Source organism: Syngnathus typhle, linkage group LG10 (assembly GCF_033458585.1).
Source record: "Syngnathus typhle isolate RoL2023-S1 ecotype Sweden linkage group LG10, RoL_Styp_1.0, whole genome shotgun sequence".
NCBI classification, from domain to species: domain Eukaryota; kingdom Metazoa; phylum Chordata; class Actinopteri; order Syngnathiformes; family Syngnathidae; genus Syngnathus; species Syngnathus typhle.
Window position 1 is genome coordinate 9480734 of NC_083747.1, and position 27004 is coordinate 9507737.

The 27004-nt window shown below is 41.9% G+C and overlaps 1 protein-coding gene across 2 annotated transcripts in view; it reads left to right on the forward strand.

Moving 5' to 3' along the window:
- rspo2 (R-spondin 2) overlaps window positions 1-27004 on the forward strand; it is a 54462-nt gene that overhangs the window by 9948 nt on the left and 17510 nt on the right. For both annotated transcript variants that reach the window (XM_061289659.1, XM_061289660.1), the window contains exons 3-5: window positions 13014-13202; window positions 23279-23422; window positions 23635-23823. In XM_061289659.1, coding sequence (XP_061145643.1) covers window positions 13014-13202; window positions 23279-23422; window positions 23635-23823 — 522 coding nt within the window. The remainder of the gene's footprint in view (window positions 1-13013; window positions 13203-23278; window positions 23423-23634; window positions 23824-27004) is intronic.

The window sequence follows — 27004 nt, forward strand, 5'->3', positions numbered from 1 at the left end:
AATCAACTCTCACAAATTGTAGTAGTATTGCAATAGTTTTAAGAAGCAACAGCTGCATGGGAAACGAAAGGATACAACTGAAGAAAAAGGATGACATTAGCGCCAAAGTGATACGTAATATCATGTTTTCATCACCTCACCTCTGTTTTGTGTTTGGCAATTACTTTATATTAAAACAGCTTTAGTATCTAACATGAGCTAATCCCTCCAAATGACATTCAAACATTGAAAAGAAAATAACAAGCTCTGAAGTAGTTCTCCAGCCCACTGCCTCAACACCCAAGGATGGCGATAAAAATTTGCTGCTTAAAAATCTGAATAATTTCATCTCCCTGTAGTGTGTAATTGCGCCGACAAATGTTCCCCCCCCCCCCTTTGTTGTTGTCTGAATATAGCATTAACACTTAGATAGAATGGGTTATGCTGTACAGTTATTTAACTGTAAAGAAGTCAACATTTCAGAAACTTCACTACTGCCCACCACTGACTTCTTATTATTTTATTTGGATTGTGGCCCAAACCTAAACCTAACCCTAACCCAAGCAGCACTCCACTTCGGTAAACAGCTGTTAGGAGCAGGAGTTACATGGTTTGGCTATTTTCACAGAGGAGTCGAGTAGTTTACATGTTTACTGTCTAATTACTTTCTAATGACATACTGCTTTGTTGTGGTGGTGGACAGGAGAGAAGTGCAGCTGACAATATGGGGCTGGTTAGCTTTTGCGTGCGTGCATCCATATGCATGAGTAGCGAGGACTGTCTTCTCTTACGTGTGATGATGTGAGAATAATCAACTGTGGTCTGAAGGCATAAGAGGGGCACAGTTTGTATCCGATTCTGTTAGAGCTTTGTAAAACAAATACACCGAGTCACTTCATGCAAGACAGACATCAAGGGTTCTATTTTCATAGACAGCGCAGCTGCACTGGAACGTAAAAACTAGCGCATCTTTATTATCAGTTTGAGAATTTCTGCAGTGCATTTCCTTATACATGAGCGCGAAACGTGATATTTCGGAGACAGACATTTGTCTAAATCATACACCTGCCGGAAGAACCCTGTCCAAGATTGGTGGCATGTAAATCTAACGTGATTTTGGGGAATTCTATTGGGGTGTATGCTTGTGCGGTGGATGTGTGGTAGGGGTTAAGGTCAAAGGATTTTAATATTGTCAACGGTGGGCATGTGAAGCCCTTGAGAATATATAAATAAATTTAACTGGACTTGTCATCGTATTTCATTTATAGATATGAGAGCAGTGCATCAAATAATCTAAATCATTGTAGAAATCAATTCAATGAATGTATCATCATCATTGACATTTTTAAGACAGTAACGGCAAATATATGGAAGGTTTAGTAGAAAGGGGCGGTGTCACACACAGACACGATCGATTGGAATGGAAGGTAGTCTTCAAGTTCTCGACAGGGCTAACGCATCAAGATGCCAACATGTGCCGTAAAACAATATTTGCCAAAGCCTGTCTTTGCTTTTCGTGCTAGTGATGGTTCAGGAGACGGACAGAAATTACTTTCATTGGCACCTATTCCATCAGTGTTGCAAAGGTTCCGCCAGTTGTCAGCCAGTGAAACGGGAGTCCGTCAGTGATGGACGGACAGACCTCAATATCTTCATAGTTAAACAACGTTGTGCATTGTGTTGGAACATATTGCTGAAAAATAGAACAAGGTGCAGTCAGTATGTATTGCTTGAATTTCCCACTATTTGAAATGACACTCTCACAAAAACATACTGTGTCTGCACACACCTTATGAAGCTTGAATTCAAATATTTATTGTGGCAGCTCTTTACATACATTCACCCAAAATCACAGTACTTTTCCTGAGAGAGAATTAGCTTTGCACATCAGTGTTTTCATTTTACTTGATGTGATCCATTTCGACTTTTTGGGAACCTCCTGCCTCATGGCATTCATTCTAAGAGTCGATTCACACATGGTACATATGAGAAAAAAGAAAAGAAAAAAAAATCTGTCCTAAGGGCTGTGCTAAGAACATAACCACAATTCGTTTGCTGGTACAATGACCAGATAGTGCCAGCCATTAGGGAGCAGTTTTGTTGTAATTAAATGCCAGTGATGTCAGATGACAGCTCCAGGCACCTGTTTAATGTCAGGATACAATTGATCTGTGTATCACAAGTGTTAAGGGAGATGTGCATGTATGTTTGAAGACATCTGTTTGCATTGCTAATTACTATGACTAGTCTTAAACTAAGTACTTAGAAGTGATAGTACAGGAGGTGCCCAAGTGATGAACACAATGGGTTCAGAGAGGCTCTAAATGAATTGCTCGTCGGTCGAGACACATGAAAGTTCAATATTTTATGGCCAATTGTTGTCATTAAAAAAGACTGGTGTGAGATGCAGAATAAAGGAAAAGGCAGGAAGTGTCTCACAAGATACTTGACAACTTTTCACGTGCCCAAAACAGGAAATCAACCGTAAGTATGCCTTACTCTGCTCAACCATTAGTTGGGGGAATCATGTCCACTAGCACCACAGTTCTTAGTATATACTGTACTGTAACTTACCTTTAGAGCAAAATCAATGTGCATATATGTATTGACAGAGGAGGGTAGACTGGTGTAGAATATTTCTTATTTTCTGTGTATTTCTCTCAGAGCGCCTCGAGTCAGGTAAGGCTGTTGAGGTGTCATTGTTGGGGAGGTAGGTGCTGAGAAAGTCATTGCAGAAGATTCGGTGACCTGAGTTGTCTTATTTCTCCTTTTTATTTATGGTGTTTAACGACAGCTGGCAACCTGATGGAGTGATCTTCCACTTCTCGTTTTGTAGTGTTGGAAATGCATGTATGGAGTGTTGCTGCTTGGGTTGGGGTTAGGGTTAGGCAAGGCAGACATTGAGCTGCATAACCATCCATCCATTTTCTATATTGCTTGTCCCTACGGGCGTCGCGGGCGTGCTGGAGCCTATCCCAGCAGTCATCGGCCAGGGGGGACACCTTGAACCGGTTGCCAGCCGATCGCAGGGCACACTGAGACAAACAACCATCCGCCCTCGCACTCACACATATGGGCAATTTGGAGTGCTCAATCGGCCTATCGAGCATGTTTTTGGGATATGGAAGGAAACCGGAGTGCCCGGAGAAAACCCTCGCGGGCACGGGGAGAACATGCATACTCCACACAGGAAGGGTCGGTGGTGGAATCAAACCGGCACCCTTCTAACTGTGAGGCGGACGTGCTCACCAGTGCGCCACCGAGCCGCGCTGCATAACCACGTAGAAGAAATAGTGTTTGGATACCCTCTGTCGCACTGGCCACTCCACTGAAAAGGTTCAGGCTACGCCCCTGATCTTAGAGAGGATAACCATATATTATCTATTATAGTCATTAGCACCATCTCTGCTTTTACGTAAGATTACTAAGGCTCTAATGTTAAGTTTTTTTGTTTGTTTGTTTTTTTTCTTTGGTAGCAGGCACCGTGTGTGAAACTGAGACCAGACTTTCCCCATCTGTCCCCTGTGGTGCGCTCCACTTTTGACCCTTGGTGATCGCCTCAGATCTCTCTCCTGGCCTTGTTTGGGAGAGTTGGGGTGTTAGGTTGTATCTTGTTAAAAGGTTAATGAGGTAGTGGCTTGTAGAAGCCATCATGTTAGGCCTTGCTGCCATCTGTGTTTTAGTAAATGATGGCTGTTGCTAACAAGAATGTGTTGTGAAGGCATTGTGTGTTTAGTGTTGTTTTGGTTTTTATGAAGCGTTCAACCCAAGTGCTGTACAAGGATTGAGAAAATGATTCCCTCTTCAATGGATTTGGCTGCTTCTGCTGGCATTGTCCATCACTACAAAACAATAAAACACTTTCAAGATACTTATATGGATTTTTTTTAGTCACTGTGTGATTTTGTGAGTCACCTGGTCTGAAGACATATATCTCTCTCATCTGGAGCTTGCAATTTTTGGCATGTAGGAAAGATCTATGTACATCCAACATATTTTGGATTTCAGATGTGATAGTTGGAAGTGGGGCTAGGTTTTGTCAATCTAATAACAAATGGTACACATCGTGCGATCAGGACTTTGGGTGAGAAAGACAGCAATGCTACGTACATAAAGTGGAAATATTCAAAGCATCCTCATCAGTTTAAGATCCTCTCCTGAGATGTTTTTATTGTTGTCCAACATCGAGGCAAATCCTCTTAAAAGACACATTTAGTTGTGTAACTAAGAGCATGTTGAGCTACAGGTGTGAAAATTAGGTGTGAGTTTTATGTGTTGTGAATTACCAACATGTGGCCTAAACAGAGCCACTCCACCCACCTATTTCTTCTTTCTTCTGTGAAGGGAAACACATTTGTCTCTCAGCTTGAGCAGATTGGAGCGTACTGGATGTAATTAAATATTTACCTTCCTCTACTTCCTTTTGCATCCATATTTTTATTTTATTTTTGGTTTAACCAGAGCCATTTATTAGTTACCAATATTGAGGTCTGGACAGGACGAGAAATTGGTTTGTGAAAGCCATGACGGATAACTCTCTTGTGTCTCCTTTGGTTTTCTCAATGGCTTTCAAGGATTGCATGTTTGTAAGAATTTAATATGTTAGAAAATGTTTGTGATAGTACAGATAGACTGGACATCATTTTTCAAGCCTGGTCAGTACAAACTAGATATAATATAGGGCAGGAAACATCCTATTTTTTGGAAGTATGACAACTAGGCATAGGCAAAATAGGCCTTTAGGACAAATGATCTTTTTTGCTACTACAAATCTTTCTGAAATGCCAGAAACAAACGTTATCATGTGACATCCTCTTCTTCTTTCAGCAATTGAATTTTGGAGCTTTTGAATTATTTAAGAGCTTGCCACTCACAAGAAGGAGGTATGAAAAAACATTTGGGTCAATGTGGCAAATGATATTGCTCTTTCCCAGAGCAGTTTTTCGGGTTTGGTACGCAGTGTTGCATAGGGTGGGCAGATGCTGTATGATCGATTGCCACGCATTTTAGTGTTAAATCAAATAAAACATCTGTTGTTCGATTGCTGGCTTCAGAAAAATTCTCTGAGTGATAGATTTCTTTTCTAATACTCAAAAATAAGTTTGTTTGCCTTTTCCACTAACACATCAGACAGATTACGTTAAAACTGATAATTTTAGCAATTCTTTGATGTAACAACCAGTATAACTACTTTGCCCAAAGCTCAAAACCATCTTTTGATTGCAATCTGCACCACTTTTACACTCGTTGCTAACAGTGTGAGCAATTGGTTATTGTGTAAAAATACATTTTAACACCACCTTTGTAGGATATTGGGATATTACTAAACCAGGCCCTTAATCTTTGCTGTGCTAGATAAATGAAGTCCCACATTAAATTTAATTTCCTGACAAATCTGTAAACTGCGTTTTGCAAACACCGACTGCACAGCTGAACTAATAATTTCCAAATGTAGTTCTCATGAGCTTTGGACTTGCCTAAAGGTGTTTTGGACACATTTCCACATTGAGTCATAATATAAAATTTCATACAGTAATAACTTAGGTTTGAAATGTATCATCTTTATTGACGAAAATGTGTTTTTTGTATTGACTCGATAGCTGATTTAGAGGTCTTTTGGGGTTTCGACTGGGGCAAATCAAAGTAACATCTGTTTTCTTTTCTATAAGAAAGATTGAATAAAGATGTATGGGCAAGAGAAAGGAAGAGTTGGCAAGAAGTAAACCACATGTTTGCTTCTACCCAGAGAGAGACAGTCTGCCATCGTAAGTCATTAGATAACTCCTACTGTGCTTCAATTCTTCAGTGTCATAAAATGCTCCTACACCTGCTTTGTCCAAACGCAATATATGTATGTAGTGGACATCACTATTGCATGGATGAAAAGCACATGCCGACTGATGGCATGTGGTTCTTGACAGGAACCTGTCGTAAAACAAAAGATGAATGAAAAAAAAGACATTTTGGGACTAATGGCATTTACAGGTTGTTTGTCTTTAAGCTAAAGTTATAAATTGCACTATAGTTGCCTGTGATAAAAAACAAATGACCAAAAGAGACCCTCCATTGAGACATTTCGGAAATACACTTTGGTTGATGAGAAGATTTCCCTCCTGAGTTTACTGTTATCAGAGCAATATTTGAAATATTTTCACGTGATTCACTTTTGTAGACGCTAGTTTTCTTTCTTTTCACATGTATGGATGGTAGTGGTCAAGACTAACTGCATAATATATATATATGATTAAGAATATATGATGAGGTCAGCAAGGTCATGTTTTGTAATTTTCCCCTCACATCAACAGGCCTATATGTGGTTTGACTTCTGACATTGAGTTATAAATTATAAGGCATCATTGCACTAAAATAATTCCAATAAACTAACCTCAGGTCTTCACTTTGAATTGACCAAAGTATGCGAATGGGCAGATGTGGATAAATGTCTACAAAGTCCAGAACATATTTTCAGTGACAACGATTCAGAAATGCAAAGTATGTCTGACATTTGTAATCTGAGGCAAGATATACCGGTGAACATTACGAAACACTTTTTTTTTTGTGGAATCTACATTTTAGCTCTCACGCAAGGAGCACTTATGTCAACTGAGTGAACCACTATACTCCCATAGGTCTTGTACAGCCACCCAAATATTTACACCTGCGTGTGTTTGGTAACAACTTGATGAATAAAACCGACCAACTTCCCTTGAGCTTCTGTTGTAATACGCTCTATAAATTGTAATTCAGCCCACGTTTTGCAGTTGTGTGCCTGTGCCGGCTGCTCTTTCTCAAACCTCACCCACTGAATAACAAGACTCTGTTGGCCTGGGTAATATTTCTCACACCAAACGTGTTTTCTCAGTTTATTCCTGCTAAATTACTATGAGCAGCAGAGCAATCCGAAATTATAAACACATGCTTACAATATGAACAGTTAAAAGTAAACAGGGAGAAAAGCCTTAGAGAACCTGACTGTTTCCAGCTGGAAAAGGGTTCAACATATTTTCTGCTAAATTGGAAGAGAATTTTGCCTTCATCACATATGCTTCCTACAACTGTTTTTCACCGCCATTTTATTCAGAAAAGTGTGGCTGCTGTCAACTAAATTATTTTTCTCCATCTTTTCACTGGTTTGCATGTTGTTAATGATTTGTTTTGGTTTGGTCCATCTCCAGTGGCTGGCAGTGGTGCCAGTGAACTTATACAATTTCTTTATGGTTAACAAACGGAGTTGGACAAACAATAATTCACTCCTACTAATTGTTTATAGTTTGATTGTGGATGTAATGCATTTCACAAACAGCATACATTTTTAATTTGCTACTGCTGTTACTCAAAACCTGAAGTGTGGTCATTCCACCTGATGCTTAAGAGAATGTTTGAGTTTTGTTTTGTTTGAGTCAAGCAAAAAACTAGCATAAAAGAATTGTCCATAGGTGTGAATGGTTGGTTCTCTGTTTGTGCCCTGCAATTGGCTGCCGACAAGTTCAGGGTGCTTCTCGGCCAAGAACAGATGGGATAGCCTCTAGCACGCCCATGCATGACACTAGCGAGGAGAATGAATGAATGATTGGTGGAAAAAAAGAAAATATTTTATAGCTCTGTGAAATTTTTAAAGCACAAGACAAAACCACTTACAGGTTTTACTTGAGAACATAGAGAACAAATGGAAACCCTGCAAAGACGATTATGTATGTACTAAGTCTTTTTTATTGAAAATGCGATTCTGCTTTCTCATATTTTTAAACTGTCATATTTTAAAACTTGACTTCCAAGATATGGAGACAATATCTTGAATACATTATTTCCCTTTTTTTAATCTTAATGATTTAAAGCGGCGGCTCGGTGGAACACTGGGTAGCATGTCCGCCTCACAGTTAGGAGGGTGCGGGTTCGATTCCACCTCCGGCCCTCCCTGTGTGGAGTTTGCATGTTCTCCCCGGGCCCGCGTGGGTTTTTCCCGGCACTCCGGTTTCCTCCCACATCCCAAAAACATGCTTGGTAGGCTGATTGAAAACTCCAAATTGTGCCTAGGTGTGAGTGCTAGTGCAAATGGTTGTTTGTCTCTGTGTGCCCTGCGGTTGGCTGGCAACCGGTTCAGGGTGTCCCCCGCCTACTGCCCGATGACAGCTGGGATAGGCTCTAGCACGCCTGCGACCCACGTGGGGACTAATCGGTTCAGAAAATGCTCAATACCATGGTATCAGGTTGAGGCAAGTTGGAATGTGTCCATCATAAAGCCAGCCATACATTGAGAAATGTGTCTGAAACAGACACAACTGTCTGATCGCAATTAAATAAATTAATTGACAACCGACTGTCACACACCTACTGACGAGCCCAAACTCACTGCAACAACTCACTTTTCATTACATTGTTTGAGTAGCCCTTGGCAGTACAGTTATCGAAACACCTCTTCCATTCTTTCAACCAGGAGGAGGTTTCATCAATAAACAGTGGGTGCCGCAAAGCCCGCTTGCGATTCGACATGTGCAATCAAACTAGTTGCACACTGTTGCCAATTGATGGAAACTATTCACAGAATCACGCACACTGCACAATGCAACTAAAGAGTTAAGTTGCTTTTGATTGCTCAGCGTGTGAGTGGCTCAAGTGAGTCCATGGATAAAAGTAGGTAAGCGGAAAGAACAAATTCATATAGAATTTTGGCAGTCCTTAGTTGAATCCTACTTCCTAGTATGGTAAGGATTTTGGGTTCAGCACGTTTTCACTGCATACGTAATTGCCCTTTAGTGGCATTCGGAGAAAACTTGGAACCCATCTATTGCTCATAGAGGGCAGTGGTTCAAACATGCCATTATGATTCATTTGTGGGCCCAACAATGATGCATGAATGAAATACCAGATTTTCAAACTAACGACTTAAGCCTAACCTCAATAAATAAATGGAACGTTTTTATAAATCTCAAAAATAACAATTTTAAAGCTGACTGAAATTTGTGTTAGTAGTTGACCATAATGTAAATATACCTGTCATAAAACTGAGGGGGAAAATATATGAGGGCTCGAGGCTTTACCACTTACAACGGGAATGTCTGTGTTGACATAGAGTCATTATCCTGCACACTCTAAAAAAGCAAAATGAAAGTAAATACAGTAATACCTTAACTCATTTGAGGTATATGCAAGCTTCAATTCTGCCACTGATCGAGTGTATTTAGGAATTGAATTGAACCACACATTTATTTATTTATTTATTTATTTATTTATTTATTTATTTATTTATTTATTTATTTATTTATTTATTTATTTATTTATTTATTTATTTATTTATTTATTTATTTATTTATTTATTTGCTTAATAATCTTCTGTCGTTTTACCAGGATTGCAAGATAATTTTGTTTGGATTCCCTTTCCCAAGTTATTGTAATTTGTTAGAAATGACTGACTTTGAAAGGCCTGTTTTCACATCAATATTACAGAACATTCAATAAGTAAATAAGCTTTACTCCGATTGGGTCTGTGATCTCCTTAATTTGATATGGAAAACAGGTTTTCTCTGATTGATTAGTTCCCGATATGTGGGCGACTTGTGGCCACCATCTCGTCATTTTGTTGGCGTCGTCAGAATTCAGCAGGCCAGAATTGTGCTGTGTTTGGCACATTTCAAGGAGTATGGCTTTGTCTACGTAAGCTTTCACACACGCTGGAAATACATTTTCAGGTTTTAAGTCACACAGCCACACATACTGTGCACACACATTGGTCAGTCCCCTCAGCAAGGTTGAACAGCGTCACCATGGAGGCGAAGTTTACAAGAAAATCCGTACAAATGAAAACAAGTCGATTATAATGACACACTTGTCACTCTACCCCAGGTGGAAAAATATTTCACGAGGGGAAAGGCCATTGGCAAAATTGTAGAAAGCCTCAGTGCACCTTGATACGGCCATCGTCGGACCATGTCACAATTTGTCACAAAAAAAAAAGAAACATTTTACCACCTCCATAGTGATGCTCAATGAGCTCACGGCCAGCAGCAAGCACAGTGTCAAATCTGAAGATTATCAATCCAGTGATCACAAATGAAGGAATTCTTACTGTCTCACTCCTTTTGTAGCACAAATAAGACTAAAAATGCTCACATGCTTTTTTTAAAAACATGTTGTGCACATTAAATAGGTTTTTATTTTTAAATACCAAGTCAAACATAATTTCTGTGTAGCACACCACATTAATTCTTTAATCTAGCTGTCGCAATAGATTGTTGAAGGGTGATGTGGAACATATTTGAAAAGTTTTTAATGTGGTTCCTGCAGATCAGTGGCCTTATACAAGTCATTTTGCCTTGCAGGCCTGTCACACGGAGTAAGGAATCCTCACTAGGGGTTCTTCACTGATGTTTGCATGGACCCTGTCTTTTATAAATCCAACGCTTTAGGCTTAGAATGTTAGAAGTGGGAAATCTGGACTTGTTTTGCTTCACATCATATGTATTCTGTGGCTGAAACCAAAAACGATCCACTTTATCAAATGCAAGGAGTGGCTCTTCAAATGGCGTGTGTGCCTCTATCCAGTTTTGAACATATTCAATATGGTGAACCTCAAATTTTAAATCTCACAAAAACACTCCATTTACCAATATTCTAGGGACCCAAAATCCTTATGTTCAAACATGACTGACACAGAAAAACAAAAATAAAACAGACAAAAATGATATATGGTAGACACAGTGATGCATGCATCAAAATGCAAGAGACATTTGAAAAGATAGACTTCAATGTGTGGACTGTACCAAAGGAAACAATAAAAGACCACTTTCAATAGTCAGAACATGGCCTCAGTACACTATACATTTAAGAATGTATTCCTGCAATTTGGTCAGTCATGCTAGATCAGGGGTGTCAAACTCGCTTTTTTCACGGGCTGCATTGTAGTCATAGCTTCTTTTCAGAGGGCCATTATGACTGTCAATCCAAATGAATGTGTGAGCACCTCATATTATATACAGTAAAAGCTACAAAACAAACTGACAAATAACTCGTTTTCAAATCAGACGAGTAATAACTCGTAAAATATAAAAAAAAAAAAAAGATATTATTAAAAGTGAAGACAAGTTGCAATTCTAGTAATGACACACAAATTTGATGCACAATTTTTCTTCGCGGGCCACATAAAATGATGTGGCGGGCCGTATCTGGCCCCCGGGCCTTGGGTTTGACACCTGTGTGCTAGATGCATCAACAGCTGCTTGCTTTAGTTTCTCATCTCTCATCTCATCTTTGTTACAACTCATGAATATTTATAAATTCTTCCAAACGTTTCAGTTTACTATTTAACTTCAATTTCAGTTTGGTATTTCCATCTCAAACATTAGATTTACAAGTGGTTTGTATTTTACAGTAGCTAAAACCTGCTGGTGGATTTGTGTGCACGGGCTGCTATTGTACGCAGGGACAGTGCAGCTCCAGACACTGTGAAACACGGCCTGCTTTCTGACATACCTGTGGCCTGAACCTCAAAACCTTTCCACAGAAAAATACAAGCTAATCTCCCAAAATCAGCATTAGAGGTTGTCTCCACTCTATTCAGCCATTCTTTTTTTTTTCCCCAGTTACATGCTCAATCCAGGACTTGGGATCTGCAGCACGGTATCAAACAGATTGTACTGGACATTTTGAATTATTAGAGCCGTGCAAAGATATTTAATATTTTCTCAAAATAAATACTGAAATCGATTGAAGTTATATTCTATTGACATTGTTGTCCTTGCCGGTGTCCAAGCCAGTGATCTATAATGACTATATTTTCAAATGTTCTTTTTGTGTTATTTAAATGTTATTGATAGCCCACAGTCAATAGCCAACTCAAAAAAGCCAGAGAATTGGCTTTCCAGCCACAAAATTCATTACTTTTGCCAAGATGTCTTTCCTTTTCTGTCAGTGCAGTATTTTTTAGCATGCAGTAATGCAAATCCAATGTTATTCTTGCAGAATTTAACCGAAAGAAATATGTCCAAGTGTAAGACAGCAGGAGAAAATGCAATAAAAGCAGCTGAAAAGATTTACTGGCCACAACATTACAATACACCTGCACAAGATGATGAAATCTAATAAATGGGCCATAAAATAGATGCTTTCTGAGTCTTGGCATTTTGAGGTTTGATTTAACAATTTCATAACGCTGTGATTGATGAAGATCTCCACCTCATGACTTTGACATCATCATTAAATTGCAGCTATTTAAAGTTAACTAAACGGCCATTGAACAAGAACACATTTTATATATGAACATGTTTTTTATTTTCATATTAACAAGTACTTCAACTGCTACCTGGCTACCTGAACTCTCTTTAATTCATGTGTGACATCAGATCACATTTCCTTCATTTATTCTGTATGATTTATAAGCACACGCACGCACGCACACACACACACACACACACACACACACACACACACACACACACGAACCTTGGATAAGAAACTTGAGGTTTTGAACAGATGACGAACAACTTTTTTCCACTGAATTGGGTCTGATTAGTTTCTGAAGTTCAATATCAGGTGACCAAATTCAACTTTGATTTCCAAGGCCTCATCCCTGAAGACCACTTTAGGGCCACTTAATGAGTTCCAGCCGCTTTAGATCTATGTATATTGGCACACAGACAAACAGCACTCAGAATCACACCTATGGACAATTTGGAGTGGTCAATTGGCCTATTTCCTGAAAACTAAAAATTGTCTCTACTGTATATGTCAATGTACATTGTGTATAGAAAGTAGATTGATGATTTGTTTAGTCATATGTGAACACAGTAATCACAACAAAGGTGGAAATAAAAGCAAGCCCCCTTGATTTTTGTTCCAAAGGATTTGCGAATTATTTTTACTCTGTCAAAAAAATGGGCCAAATGAAACCTATTTAAACCATACCAGAAACTATTATTTTATTGATCTTACTCTAGCTATGGATGCATCTCAACACAAATTGATTCTCAGTTTGTGAGATTTAAGGTCTTCAGTTATGCTTTCCATCCTTTGCTGATTTGCCTCTCTTTTATGTCCTGCAGCTACCTATGGAGCGTACCCCATCTGTAAAGGCTGCTCAGTGTGCTCCAGAGACAATGGCTGTGTAAACTGCCAGCCCAAACTTTTCCTGTTTCTGCGAAGAGAAAGGATGAGACAGTATGGCGAATGTCTTCATGACTGTCCAGCTGGTTACTACGGCATGCGCAGCCCAGAACTTAATATGTGTTCCAGTAAGTGATTCTGTCCAGTCTTTTTTTGTCCTGCATGCTGACTCGGCAGTTTGCCACTACCTTCCACAACTTCTCACACAACACCAGTTTCAGTATCTATGGTCACTATTTGCTTCATGCAGTACAACACATCTCCTTTGCGTATATGATCAGGGTGTTGAGTTGGAACAGTCCTACCACCAATCCACAGTATCCTAAATATGATCAATTTCATGGCGGTTCGCCCATCTGTGTGGTATCTATGGTCTTTAGCTGTTTCCAGGAATGCCATGCATCCAGTTTAGGGATAACTGCCTCCAGTACCCCGATCACCAGTGGCTGTTGCCTTTACCTTCCACATTTTTTTTAGTTCTTCCTTCAACCTTTGGTATTCCTCCACATTTTTGTGATCTATATTCTATCTATCTATCTATCTATCTATCTATCTATCTATCTATCTATCTATCTATCTATCTATCTATCTATCTATCTATCTATCTATCTATCTATCTATCTATCTATCTATCTATCTATCTATCTATCTATCTATCTATCTATCTATCTATCTATCTATCTATCTATCTATCTATCTATCTATCTATCTATCTATCTATCTATCTATCTATCTATCTATCTATCTATCTATCTATCTATCTCTATCTCTATCTCTATCTCTATCTCTATCTCTCTCTCTCTCTCTCTCTCTATCTCTATCTCTATCTCTATCTCTATCTCTATCTCTATCTCTATCTCTATCTCTCTCTCTCTCTCTCTCTCTCTCTCTCTCTCTCTCTCTCTCTCTCTCTCTCTCTCTCTCTCTCTCTCTCTCTCTCTCTCTCTCTCTCTCTCTCTCTCTCTCTCTCTCTCTCTCTCTCTCTCTCTCTATATATATATATATATATATATATATATATATATATATATAAAGGCATGAAGCTAATGTCTCTTGGCAATTTTTTTGCAAGTTCGCAAATTCACCAGACTGTGTTATTTATTGGCAGTCGTAGTCATTTTGGACTTTGAACAACCAGCCAGTTACAGCTGACTTTTCCAGATACCACACCATCAAGTGTATTTTGACTACTGTGTGATAAAGCATTAACTTTCAAGTGTAGGTACAGTTTGAATATAAGCGATTTCTCTGACTCTATTAATGTAAGAAAATTAAACTAATTTCTTTCACTAGTTTTAAATCGTCTTGATACGTGCACTGTTTTAGACACTCAATATTTTACTTGAACATTGACTTTTCCGACAATATAGTTCCTAACCATTATGTATTTTGTTTCTTGGAAACTTTTGTTACGCAGAACAAAAAAACAAATATTTCCAGAAATTCTGTAAACCATAACAATAACTGGCGACATTTGAAATATTAGCAATTCTTGTTGAACTTTAAATCCAAAAGATATTCATCATTCCATCTTTTATATGGGTTATCTTCACTTTGGTTCTGAGTGTGCTGGATCTTGACGCAGGGCAAGAGGCAGGGTACACCCTGGACTGGTCGCCAGCCAATGACAGACTCCAAAACTCAATTCATGGAATGTTTCCCTCACCTCCGCATTTATAACTATTTCAATGTGAAAAAGAGAGTTGAAAGGAAGAAATTACACATGCGAGAGATCCTTTATGGGTTTACATGGGGTAGAAGGTGTTGGCTGAGTGTTTCTTGTGAAAACAGAGAGGAACTTGAACTTATGGTTCTCTGAGCCAAACTCCCAGCAGACATACTAAAATGAAGCCAAGTGGAAGGTGCCAAAAGCTTTGGGCACAATAATATGAACATGTAGGAACCATTGGAAGATTCCTCAATATTTTCACCCAACTATGCTGTCTTTAAAATACCTAGTATATCCACTTTCATGACATAAACAATAATCTTCAGAGGGCAGGAAAGAAGGTATGACAAGTAAGTGTCACGACTCGTCCCCGATCATGTCCGTGGTTTCTGTCCTGTCGGAGCTGTGATGTGTACTGTCATGTCTTTTTGGTTCCTGTCTTTGGTAAGGTCACCCTGTCTTTTTGTTCCACGTCTTTTTCGGTCAGTCCTGTGGTTGATTTTGTTAGAGAGTTATGTCAGTTTACCGAGTCTTTTGAGTTTGCTTCAATAAAGCCTGGTCCAAGCTGCACTTGGTCGCCCTGCTCCATTTCCACACCGTATTCGTGACAGTAAGACCTTGCAGAAGACTTTATGGACAAAAGTAAAACGATTCCAATATTATTTCCTGGAAACTGGAAATTTCCTACTAAATAACTTGATGCCTCACCTTCCTGCCTATTTATTTTGGGTGTTTGCTTTGCAGGAGTCTTTTAGCAGCTAGGGATAACTCCATTATGTCATACTTGTATTTCCCCAGGGGTGCTTATTATGCACTCAGTGGCAGCCCCACTCCAATGTTTGTGGGTGTCATTTCACAGATTAACAGGAACTGTGTGGAATATGTAGCAATAGTTACAACCCTAACCCTAAGCCCCACTGTTATTCACATACACATATAGGCTGGCCACAAAAATAGTTGCTCTTACCCCTCTGCAGTGTTCAGTAACTACACAAAAACCTCAGATGTGTTCGCTGCCAAACAGCAACCAGGAAACAGCAAGCAGGATTGTCAACCTTGTGGAAGCAAGGTTGACATAAAATAGGGTTTTCTGTGGAAAATGTCCTGTGCCACGCTATATTATTATACGCTATATATATTATACGCTATATATATTATACGCTATATATATATTATATTACTGCCTTTGTTGAGACGTTCACTACCGACCAGCATCCAATCTGACCAAGTCATGGCATCACCAACATCTTGGAAACAGCTTAAATAAAATAGTAGTTTCCTGGGAAATATGCAGTGCCACTCATCCCAATCGTAATTTCTCTTTTACTGCCTTTGTTATACCATGCAATACAATACAATACATCTTTATTTAGATAGCACTTTCACAACAATTTTCACCATAAATAAATTTCTGGGTATTTCACACTGCTTTGGATTAAAAAAAAAAAATAATAATAATAATTGTTTTTAGGCCACTGTCTCACACACAGGACTAACTTTGTGGTGAATGTCAGCCATGTGTCATGGCCACACATGAACACACAAATCTTTTTCACAAACTATTGAATTGTTGGCTTTGGTAGCAGTAACATTTTCTCTCTCTGTGTCTGAGTTGTCCTCATTCAACTTTTCTCTTCTGCAGTCAAATTCTGAGCCATTTCCCTTACATTGCCTGGCAAGCAAAGTGACCGGTTGGTTTTAGCTTGTTTACTTTACCAAGGGACATTTAATCATCACAACTTGATAATCCATACTTTCCGAATTGGCTAATAATATAATGATCCCAACAGACCAAGCCCTGCTCTCAGGCAAAAACAGCCAGATGACGAATTATAAGGTTTGAAACACTGAAAATGCACACTATAAAAAAAGATGCTGTCTGTCTGAACCTCAGACAGTGGTGTGTACTTGTGCGTTGCAGCTGGCAGATCTTGGTATATCATTGACTATTTCTTTGCATAAGAAAACAAGCAGAGCCACTAAGATGTCTGCTACCGTCACATCATTCCTTCTCAAGGACACTGTGATTGACAAAAACACCACCTTTGCTTCACATAGTTAGACATTGGCATGTAGAGGTGCACCCATGTGGAAAAAAACAGCATGGAAGGAGTTGGGAGGAACATGGCAGCTCTGGTCTTTGCCGTGAACTTTTGTCATCCATAGCTCCGCATGTCATGGCTGAGTGGCAGTGAGCAAGCCAAAGCTTCCATGTCAGCCAAACCCCAGGTCTAGAGAGTAGGTCAGAGCTGTTCTACTCAGCTTGGAGGCAAAGAATGGAAAAAAATAGGGTTTGTTTTCCTTTTCACATTGCCAGGTCTTTTAGGAAATGGACACTCCTGCTATGCAACATCAGGTCTGGTCGGCTTTGAGGAGGAGTCTGAGATGAGTGCTGTGACAAACCATATGCTGTTCAGATATATAAGAGGCCTGGTTTAGAAATCGGGAAATTAATTAGTCTTTTCCAGGATATTTTAGCACATTTTCTCCAAGCAGTGCATATTCTTATAAATGAACTGCATGATTATACTTGACGCTGTTGGCCTGCAGAGGAATAAAATTTAACTGGGGCTGACATGAGGTTTTGCGTGTCGTTGATACAATTGGTACACTTCCTCCTCAAACCCAGTCTTCTGCCAAGCATGTACCACTTTGTGACAAGTGACGCTTGATGACTCATGTCTCAAGTTAAAATGCATCTGAATCCGAAAGTCACGCAGTAACAATGACATCGCAATAATACCGTTGCTTCAACATCTTTCAAATTTCCTCTCACAATGCCAACATCTTTCTCCCGTCATGCTGTAACTCACAGGCAGAGCACCGCTAGAAGATAATGATGGTAATGTGTTTAAGTCCTAGGAACACCGGACCATCAGTGAGATCTGATGACCTCATTATTTCTCATTAGTTTCCCAGAGGCACCTAGATGAAGCTTTTAAAGGTGATCCAGAGGTTAATCCCACTGGGAGAATGAACCCGCTCCCCTGTATCTGTTTGTGGAGCTGCTCAACAATCCACTGACTCGGCCAGCAGACTTGCTGGTGGTCAATGTGGGAGATTTTCCAGTGTCGTAGATAGCCTACACTGTCCTAGATAGCCTTTTGCCTGATAACTGGACAGAGGGATAGCTGTCTGTTATAATGATCTCTTCGCTACTCATTCCATTCTCTGATGACCTCTGATCCTCAAGATCTACCTCTCTGCATTGTAAGTCCCAAGGAGCCTCATCGATGTGCCATCCACCTCATCCATCTCATGGCGGGGATATCTTTACTTATCTTTTGTTTAGAAAAACTGTCCAAGCATCTTTTTTTAGTTTGATATTGTTTAATCCTGTTTTGTACTGATACTCTATCTTGTATCGTTTGTCCATACCTGGGGATTGCACAACAGACTTTGAGTGCTGGAGAGTACTGCCAGATGTTTTCTCCCTTATTATTATTGCTGGTGATGACAGGCCTGGGAGGTGTTAAGGGTAAAAGACAGTGTCGCGCTTTCTAATTTGTTTTTTGATTTATTAGCTTCCCAAATTTTCCCTAAATTAAGCTTTGTTTCTACTAAACCAGTTTCATTTAAGCAGGACTTGATGTGTAGCAATAAAGGACATATATATTCTTACCTCCTTTTACTTTCACACATTTTTATTCTTATTGTGGGGTCACACATAGAATTAGATAAGAGAAAAAGTCATTGCATATGTGAAGTGATTTCAAATTCGATTTTTAATAACAACAAACCTCTTTGGGAATCTTATTGATATTGCTATATACGTATGTTCAGTGTTGCAACACTTTTCCATATGTTATGAATCTTTATCACACAAACTGATTGTGTTGTGTGTTTGTCCGTATCCATGGTTTGTTTAGACTACTCTGAAAAGCGTGAGACCAGAGTGAGTGGGCAGAGGCCACACTTTAGGGTTCAAAGTAATGCGGGGAGGGACCCTCTCGTTTTGGAGGAATGTCATGGAGGAGGACTGATGGTTACTTGGAGATGGTGTAATTAAAGGGTGGGATTGTGAGAGCCTTCCTTTTCCTGGGCCTTGTAAGGGTCACAGATTAAAGCACAACAGTCCGCGCCTATGGCTTTAACACATGGAAAAATAACAATATTCTCTAACTGAAATGGATGTCAGTGTGAAATTAAAAGTCTTGTTTCTGCCAAGCATTACAGGTACCGAAGGTGCAGTTTAGTACAGTGCGCAACTTTTTAGTTACCAATGTCAAAAGATGGTAAGATTGCATTAAACACATTGCAGTCACTGACTGGTCGATGTCATCATTTCTGTGGGACATGAATCAAATACGAAGAACACTATGCGTCATGAAAAGCATGTGGTGAATTATGACAGGACGGCAAATCAAAGCTGCTTTTGTTTTTGGTCATAGATAATAAAAGCACTGTCTTGAAATCATCTTATTTGCAGTATGGCAGACAGCTCACGAACAAAAAAATACAAGCGTGTGATGCCGTGTTGTCTGACTGAACACATCATGTGTCTTTTCCAAGACTGTGCACATAATTTCACCCAAACCCTGTCATGTTCCATCCTTTGACTTTTTGTATTAGTAAAAAGATCATACTCAACTTAGATGAAAATCGGATATTGGTTATAGAAACTGACATGGTTGGCAGCAGTGGCACATCGTTCATAGCCTAAAGAAATGTATTCATCGTTAGATCAGAACGTGACCTTCCTGTTAAGTCTTCTTTCATGCTGTGACACAGTCTACTCACTTCCAACTCAAACAGCATTTCTTCCATTTCTGTTTTCAAAAGTTGGTCATCAAACAACAGTTTTTGTACGACTTAAGTATGCTTCCGTGAACTCTAAACTACATCGCTACGTGACCGGAGAGGTGGAGAGAGGCACTGCAATCTAGTTGGCAGAAAAATCCATCCATCCATCCATCCATCTTCTTCCGCTTATCCGGGGTCGGGTCGCGGGGGCAGCAGCTTCAGGAGGGACTCCCAGACTTCCCTCTCCCCAGCCACTTCATCTAGCTCATCCCGGGGGATCCCAAGGCGTTCCCAGGCCAGCTGAGAGACATAGTCTCTCCAGCGCGTCCTGGGTCGTCCCCGGGGTCTCCTACCGGTGGGACATGCCCGGAACACCTCCCCAGGGAGGCGTCCAGGAGGCATCCTGATGATATGCCCGAGCCACCTCATCTGGCTCCTCTCTACGTGGAGGAGCAGCGGCTCTACTCCGAGTCTCTCCCGGATGACCGAACTTCTCACCCTATCTCTAAGGGAGAGCCCGGACATCCTGCGGAGAAAACTCATTTCGGCCGCTTGTATCCGGGATCTCGTTCTTTCGGTCACGACCCATAGCTCGTGACCATAGGTGAGGGTAGGAGCGTAAATCGACCGGTAAATTGAGAGCTTTGCCTTTTGGCTCAGCTCTCTCTTTACCACGACGGACCGGTACAAAGTCCGCATTACTGCCGACGCTGCACCGATCCGCCTGTCGATCTCGCGCTCCATCCTCCCCTCACTCGTGAACAAGACCCCAAGATACTTAAACTCCTCCACTTGGGGCAGGATCTCATCCCCGATCCGGAGAGGGCATTCCACCCTTTTCCGATCGAGGACCATGGACTCGGATTTGGAGGTGCTGACCCTCATCCCGACCGCTTCACACTCGGCTGCGAACCGCTCCAGTGAGAGCTGGAGATCACGGCCTGAAGAAGCCAACAGCACCACGTCGTCTGCAAAAAGCAGAGACGCGATGCTGAGGTCCCCAAACCGGACACCCTCAACGCCTCGGCTGCGCCTAGAAATTCTGTCCATAAAAACTATGAACAGAATCGGTGACAAAGGGCAGCCTTGGCGGAGTCCAACCCTCACTGAGAACGAATCCGACTTACTGCCGGAAATGCGGACCAAACTCTGGCATCGATGATACAGGGACCGAACCGCCCTTATCAGTTGGCTCGGTACCCCGTACTCCCGAAGCACCCCCCAGAGAACCTCCCGAGGGACACGGTCGAACGCCTTCTCCAAGTCCACAAAACACATGTGGACTGGTTGGGCGAACTCCCATGCACCCTCGAGGATCCTGCTGAGGGTGAAGAGCTGGTCCACTGTTCCACGGCCAGGACGAAAGCCACACTGTTCCTCCTGAATCCGAGGTTCGACCTCCCGACGGACCCTCCTCTCCAGCACCCCTGAATAGACCTTCCCAGGGAGGCTGAGGAGTGTAATTCCCCTGTAATTGGAACACACCCTCCGGTCCCCCTTCTTAAAGAGGGGAACCACCACCCCAGTCTGCCAATCCAGAGGCACTGTCCCCGATGTCCACGCGATGCTGTAGAGACGTGTCAGCCATGACAGCCCCACAACATCCAGAGCCCTTAAGAAATCCGGGCGGATCTCATCCACCCCCGGGGCCTTGCCACCGAGGAGTTTTTTAACTACTTCAGTGACTTCAACCCCAGAGATTGGAGAGTCCGCCTCAGAGTCCCCAGGCCCTGCCTCCACAATGGAAGGCGTTTCGGTGGAATTGAGGAGGTCTTCGAAGTATTCTCCCCACCGACACACGACGTCCCTAGTCGAGGTCAGCAGCACGCCATCTCCACTGTAAACAGTGTTGACGTTGCACTGCTTCCCCCTCCTGAGACGCCGGATGGTGGACCAGAATTTCCTCGAAGCCGTCCGGAAGTCATTCTCCATGGCCTCGCCAAACTCCTCCCACGCCCGGGTTTTTGCCTCAGCAACCGCCGAAGCCGCGTTCCGCTTGGCCATCCGGTACCTGTCAGCTGCCTCGGGAGTCCCGCAGGCCAAAACGGCCCGATAGGACTCCTTCTTCAGCTTGACGGCATCCCTTACCGCCGGTGTCCACCAGCGGGTTCGGGGATTGCCGCCACGACAGGCACCAATGACCTTACGGCCGCAGCTCCGGTCGGCCGCCTCAACAATGGAGGCGCGGAACAAGGTCCACTCGGACTCAATGTCCCCCGCCTCCCCCGGGACCTGGGAAAAGTTCTGCCGGAGGTGGGAGTTGAAGCTCTTCCTGACAGGGGATTCCGCCAGACGTTCCCAGCAGACCCTCACAGAACGTTTGGGTCTGCCAGGTCGGACCGGCATCTTCCCCCACCATCGGAGCCAACCCACCACCAGGTGGTGATCAGTTGACAGCTCCGCCCCTCTCTTCGCCCGAGTGTCCAAAACATGCGGCCGCAAATCCGATGACACGACTACAAAGTCGATCATCGAACTGCGGCCTAGGGTGTCCTGGTGCCAAGTGCACACATGGACACCCTTATGTTTGAACATGGTGTTCATTATAGAAAATCCGTGTCGAGCACAGAATTCCAATAATAGAACACCGCTCGGGTTCAGATCGGGGGGGCCGTTCCTCCCAATCACGCCCTTCCAGGTCTCACTGTCATTGCCCACGTGAGCATTGAAGTCACCCAGTAGAACGATGGAGTCCCCAGAAGGAGCGCTCTCCAGCACCTCCTCCAGGGACTCCAAAAAGGGTGGGTACTCTGAACTGCCGTTTGGTGCATAGACACAAACAACAGTCAGGACCCGTCCCCCCACCCGAAGGCGGAGGGAGGCTACCCTCTCGTTCACCGGGGTGAACCCCAATGTGCAGGCGCCCAGCCGGGGGGCAATAAGTATACCCACACCTGCTCGACGCCTCTCACCGTGGGCAACTCCAGAGTGGAAGAGAGTCCAGCCCCTCTCGAGAGGGCTTGAACCGGAACCCAAACTGTGCGTGGAGGCAAGTCCGACTATATCTAGTCGGAACTTTTCTGCCTCGCACACCAGCTCGGGCTCCTTTCCAGCCAGAGAGGTGACATTCCATGTCCCAAGAGCCAGCTTCTGCAGCCGGGGATCAGACCGCCAAGGTCCCTGCCTTTGGCCGCCGCCCAGCTCGCACTGCACCCGACCCCTTTGGCCCCTCCCACAGGTGGTGAGCCCATGGGAAGGGGGACCCACATTTCCTTTTCGGGCTTTGCCCGGCCGGGCCCGGCAGAAAAATCACTTCTACAAAATTCACAGAAAATCACAGAAATTGAAAAGAACTGAAATTTATCTTTACCTACACTGTTGGTCTTCTTTTACAGTATTTTATGTATTGTTGAATTCATTATACAGTTTTGTTGGTTTGATGTTACGCCATTTACAGTGCAATCTGGCTCGCATTCCTTATGGAGGAGATATAAGCCAGATACGTAAATGTTTACAATTCTGAAATATACTGCTGTGATCTGAACTTCACTGTTCTGTACTGGATTGCTTAATGGATTTTGTACTTATGTAAAGAGAACTAGGAGCTGTTGAATTGTAGGCCAGTTGGACATCATTGGCGTTTCTGCTTATTTTTTGTTCTCTCAAAAGAAGAAAAGTAACTCAGGATTGACCATGCATTGGTGGGAAGTCATTCACAAGGCACTGGCAGCTTTTTTTCGAGGCACACACTGTGTAATACACCCCCCAACCCCTGAAACTCCAGAGCTCTCAATCAACTCCAGATGAGAGGGCTGATCAGCTGGACCCTAATGTCTCTTTTTCTCTCTCCAGGGTGCAGGATAGAGAACTGTGAGTCTTGCTTCAGTAAAGACTTTTGCACCAAATGCAAGTCAGGTTTTTACCTGCACAAAGGGCGATGCTATGACAAGTGCCCCGAGGGCTTTGCCCCACTGGAGGACACCATGGAGTGTGGAGGTAAACAACACAAAAATGAAAAGAACGCACATGTTCATATGTTGTATAATATTTACTGGTATTCTCTAAATATTCAAAACAAGCAGTCCACAAGCTTAGTCATCCCCGTAAAGCTCCATCACCCAGTACTAAAATTTGATCTGAGGTCTATGCATTGCTTCTAAATGACATTCTGCTGCGGTTTCCCCACACATGACTTTGTCTGTCCACAGAGGGCTGCGAGGTCGGGCAGTGGAGCGAATGGGGAGCTTGCACCAGAAGAAACAAAACCTGCGGCTATAGGTGGGGTCTGGAGACCCGAACGCGGCATATTGTAAAGAAACCACCCAAAGACACAATACCGTGTCCCACCATTGCTGAGTCCCGCAGGTGCAAAATGGCCGTGAGACACTGCAGAAAAGGTAGGAATGTCACACGACAAAGTTAAAGTGCTTTGAGCAGCTTCCATATGCAATGGAAAGTTGACACTGCAATATAAAAGAAAATAGACGACTTCCAATCCCCAACACGGACGTTGTCCACCCTCTCACTCCTCCACCTGTAACCTTGACACACCACATTGTTTTTTCTTCCTCTCTGCTATTGAGGTTTTATGTGACGTTTCCGTGCATGAAATATCAGTTATTTTCCATTGCGGGCTTGAAGGCAGTTTTCTTTCTGAGGTATATTTTCCCCCCACTCTACCAATCCCCTTCTTAAGGACGATCTCCAGGTTACCTCAATGGTCGCCTCTGTTTCCTCCCGTCAGTTTGAGAGATATTTGTGGTGTACATTGTGAGTGTGTCAGGTCATTAAATGAGAAGTCAAATCTTTAGTAGTCATTTTAATGGCTCAACACACTATTTGGTGTGATGGCTGCTGTTTAAACATAAATGTACTAAATCTTAATGTACTCTCTTGTAAACATTATTTTAGTTTCAGTTTAATTTAATTCACCAAACAAGAAGGCAATTACAGCAGCAGATAACATTAAGGCTGTCAAGTAAAGAAAACAAAATGCCAAACAGATAGAGGGAAGATCTTGAATGCAGGCATGTTTCAGTGAAGTGTTGCAAGAGTTAATAAACCTCAATAAACTGTTGGTTTCTCATGTTTCAACGATACAGAAGCCGCTGCTACTGCTGCTGGAAACTGTGATTCCACCACACATTTATTTCTTAGCGCATGTCCTGTTTGTCAGGGAAATTCTCACCCACCCCCCACATACCTCCAAATGCTTTTGCCTTGCCTCCTTGACCTTTTCAAGAGACTTTACTACTATCTTTGACTAAAATGTTTTGTATGCATGAGTACTGCAGTAAATGATCTCAGACATAAAGGTGCTGATGAAACTTTATTGCCAAGTCTGAAGTGCAGAACTATTTTCATTCAGTTCTTAGAAACGAGCTGCAGATTCCCTGTTCATCCCTCACAAAGTTGCTTCTCCCCACTTACGTGGTTACCGTAAATCTCTTTTTACTGAGTAACATCTCTGTTGGGCGGGTTTAAAGCTGCGTGTAAAAATGTCACTGAATGTACATCCCAGCAGTTCGTAACCTTGCGACATGTTTTAATAGAGGTACATTTCATACTCTGGCATCTGTTATTAATCCCCCACTGCTTAACTGCCTGTGAAAATCCCCACTTGACAAAAGCCAATGAAACTTAATACTCTTTGCTTTAAATAAATACAATGTAGAAAATGTAGGCTGCTGAAGCTGAGTGGGATGAAGAAGTAAAAAAGATCACATTCCACAAGACGTACTATTTTTATCATATTGCACGAGAGGCTTAAAATGCAGGTGATGGGTGATGTGTTGCAGCCAGTTTGACCAGATAAAGAGAAAAAAAGAACTCGCCATTCACCTCCAGACCTACTTGAAATATAAATTTAGAAATCTGTAAGAGGGTTTTATAGTGGTCAAATGTGGAAAATAATCTATAAATCTGCATAATTCTCTTGGCGCTATACACAAATGTTTGTTAAGCGCAGAATTATGTAACCCCATATGGATTCTGTGAATTAAACAGAAAGAGGAATTAAAACAGAGCAGCAGAGGTAAGTATATATCACTTATGGGAATGCTTAAGCAGCAGAAATACACTGGACTTTATGGATGGGTCTCTGTTTTCAAGCTTAGTCGAGACGTACAGGGACGATGTGGCTGATCATATTCGTTTCCTTATGTCTGGAATGACCTAATCCCTCTGAGAAACTAGCATGGAAACTAAAGTGCAGATAATGTCAGGAGGCAACTTGTTTTTACAGCAAATGTTAAGACTGGTGCAAACCGTGTCTGATGTGTTCCATACAAGTTGCAGGTCAGTGTAAACAGCATACATCGCTCGCACTGCTGGGATTCATTAGCTAGTGTTGCCACAATAACAGTGTCTTGATTCTTCAGTCTAACCTAAAGCTGAGGCTTCATCCTTTATGTGGAGGATGTATGAAATATGTGGTGGTATCAACCATATGTTGTTTTCATCCAAACTGTCAAGCTGCATTTAAAAAAACTTTTGAAGTTTGACAATTTATTGGGCTCCCACCAGATGGATTATACTTTTTTAAGGAATAGATGTTTGTAACTATAACCTGTAGGATTTTTGCTGTACGATTCTATATGTTCGGGTTTTAAGCGAAACACACACACTCATTGGCCATCCGGCTCTGATGTCTGTGAGGTTGCCAAGTGTCTCTTTGAAGGTTGATTGAAGAAAAAAAATCAACTCCGTAATACTGAGAACCAGTCGGAGGCCCCGGCTTCGTGTACGTCAGTCTGCTTCTGGGAGTTTGCTGGGTGAACGCAAAGCATCACCTTTGAGGCGGAAATACACCTAACAAACATAAACTCAGATTTCAAATTATTATTTTTTTAATAAATACTGGTACCTCCAATACCTCCATGGTGACGTTGCATAACCTCAAGGCTGCCAGGGTTATTGATCTACGTGCATTTGAGCTTTACTTAAAACCCGGAAATGACGCACATTGCTCAGAGGCTCACCCCACGCTATCAGTGTGTATTTAAACGCCGTTCTCCTGTCACTTATAAGCCCGCGAAGTCGCGCATTCGCGAAAGATGAAGCGCAAAGTGGGGAGGAATCATTGTACTTACAACAATGTGTTGAATAAAATGTATTGTGGCATGCTTAGGTCCCCCTTTTGTACCCAAAATCCACATAAATCCATCAGTCTTTTTTGAAGTATTGCATTTTTGTATCATGCAAAAAAACTATACCAGTATTATTATGGGTGGTGAAATATGACACAGCCCTTTTAGAAAACAAAACACATTATGTAAGAACAAACATGCTGAAGCACAAACACTCTGTTCCAATTGAGGCAGGATGTACCTCACAGATTGCTGACAGTCATATAGAAAAGTTTGATAAAAAAGATGGAATATATGATTAGATTTAGCCAATGAATTTGATACTTGGACCTGAGCATCAGGCTCTTGTAGGAGGTTTGATTTCTTATCTGAGTAACCAGAGACACTTTTTATGCTGTGGAGGCCAAGCGTCCCCCAATTTCCAATCTTCTGTCATTCAAGTTCCAAGGTGGTGTCACCACAATTGCTTTCTGTATACAATGCATGTGAT